We start from the raw sequence: 1682 nt of genomic DNA on the forward strand, positions 1-1682 counted from the left end.
ATTTCCTTTCCTGTGTTCTTGCAGTGTTGATGATGCATTTCCAGTCGTAAAGTTCCATTTTGAAGATTCCCTCGTTTTGACAGTTTATCCCCATGAGTATCTGTTCCAAATTCGTGTAAGTATGACGTATTTCTTTGAATTCATTTCATGATCCACAACCATGGTTCTCTAGTATTTGATGTGGATATTTGGAAGTATTATATTGTTAATAAAATTATGCTTTGTGAATGGAATGGTTGTTTTTAATGAAGAATACTAGCTAATAGTCCCTAAAGTTTCATTCTGTGGTCAAGCATCTTATTTGAACTTTGTTTCTCACCATAGTCATCATCTTACTCTGAAATTTAATTAAACGATGGGGGTGACTATTGTCCTAATAGAGGCAAATGAGATAACTTCCTGAATTTAGTTAGGCTCTTGTTTTAGGCTTTTTTTTGACACTTCCATCTTTAGTATAGTGTTGCTTATTCTTAATCTTTGTATCAACCTTGAAGATTTTGTAAACCTCTTTTGATTCAGCACCTTTTTGTTATGGCCCAACAAAAAAAAAAAAAAACCCTTTTATACTCCTACTTCTGAAACTGAATTTTGATAAAGAAGTAATTTCAGTAGTCTTGTTTATGGAGATATGCACTTCTGTCTTTTGGTAGTTATCTACTTTATTCACATATGTATAACTTATACACTGCTCATGCCTTCAATGAAAATCTGGATTGTGGAGAAATAAATTCCATTTACTTCATCCAGGTTTCTCTTTTGAAAAGTACTGAATTAAATTAATTTGACTAAGTCTCTTATTGATAATGCTCTCAACCTGGAAGTTATGAAACTGCCGTTATCCTGCATCCTAATTTATCATTGCTACAAGTACTGGCACTTCTGGGAATGCAGCTTTTAACTTACAATGCCTACATACTAGGTCTGCTCTTCATTGATAACACCATCAAAAGAACCCATTAAACTACAATCTTACCTTGGAAAGAGAGAGAAGAGGGACTAGAGATGTGGGTGGAGGGAGCGGCTAGAGGGAGGAAGACATGATAGGGAAATAGACACCATCAAAAGAACCCATTAAACTACAATCTTACCTAGGAAAGAGAGAGAAGCGGGACTAGGGGGGTGGTGGAGGGAGCGGCTAGAGGGAGGGAGACATATGATAGGGAAATAGAAAACTTGATGGCTCAAGGATGATGCTGGTGATGGTCGTTGCCAGAGAAAACTAGAAATTTAATTCTTTTTTCTCTGGTTTTGTCTGCTAACAGTAATGGAAAGTAAAGTAAGAAATGAGAAAAATAACTAACAAAGTATCTGCTACTTTTCTCCTTAGGTGGAAAATTGAGAAATTTCATGTGCCATTTTGCCAAAAAAAAAAAAAAAATCCCTTGTGTATCCCTAACAAGTAGGTATGGCAAGAATGCTTACAGCAAGCAGTGGGATAAGTAACTTTTATCCAAAGTAGGTGTCCATTTTGTCTTAAGCTGATGCCATGTATTTATTGCCTTATGCTTTCATGATACTCATATAGTCAACTGTGAAGCTTGTTGCATGGAGTTTATTCTCTTCTAGTGAATGCTATATTTGATAAATAAGGTAGTTCCTTCTGATTTTGTTTTCTTGAATTTCAAACAAATTAACAAGGCCAGAAGGTATGTTCTTTTTGTAAATATTACTATTATTATCAT

General features: G+C 35.0%; 1 protein-coding gene across 2 annotated transcripts in view; it reads left to right on the plus strand.

The window, feature by feature from the left end:
• LOC110415423 (aspartic proteinase 36-like) overlaps window positions 1–1109 on the plus strand; it is a 6225-nt gene extending 5116 nt beyond the window's left edge. The window contains exon 7 of one of the 2 annotated variants that reach the window (XM_021427080.2): window positions 25–1109. In XM_021427080.2, coding sequence (XP_021282755.1) covers window positions 25–151 — 127 coding nt within the window. In that variant the 3' untranslated portion in view covers window positions 152–1109. The remainder of the gene's footprint in view (window positions 1–24) is intronic. The other variant, XM_021427081.2, reaches the window with a different exon arrangement.
• The last annotated feature ends 573 nt before the right edge of the window (window positions 1110–1682 follow it).

This window comes from Theobroma umbraticum, unplaced genomic scaffold (genome assembly GCF_002168275.2).
Source record: "Theobroma umbraticum cultivar Fairchild unplaced genomic scaffold, ASM216827v3 scaffold_147.0, whole genome shotgun sequence".
Lineage (NCBI taxonomy): Eukaryota > Viridiplantae > Streptophyta > Magnoliopsida > Malvales > Malvaceae > Theobroma > Theobroma umbraticum.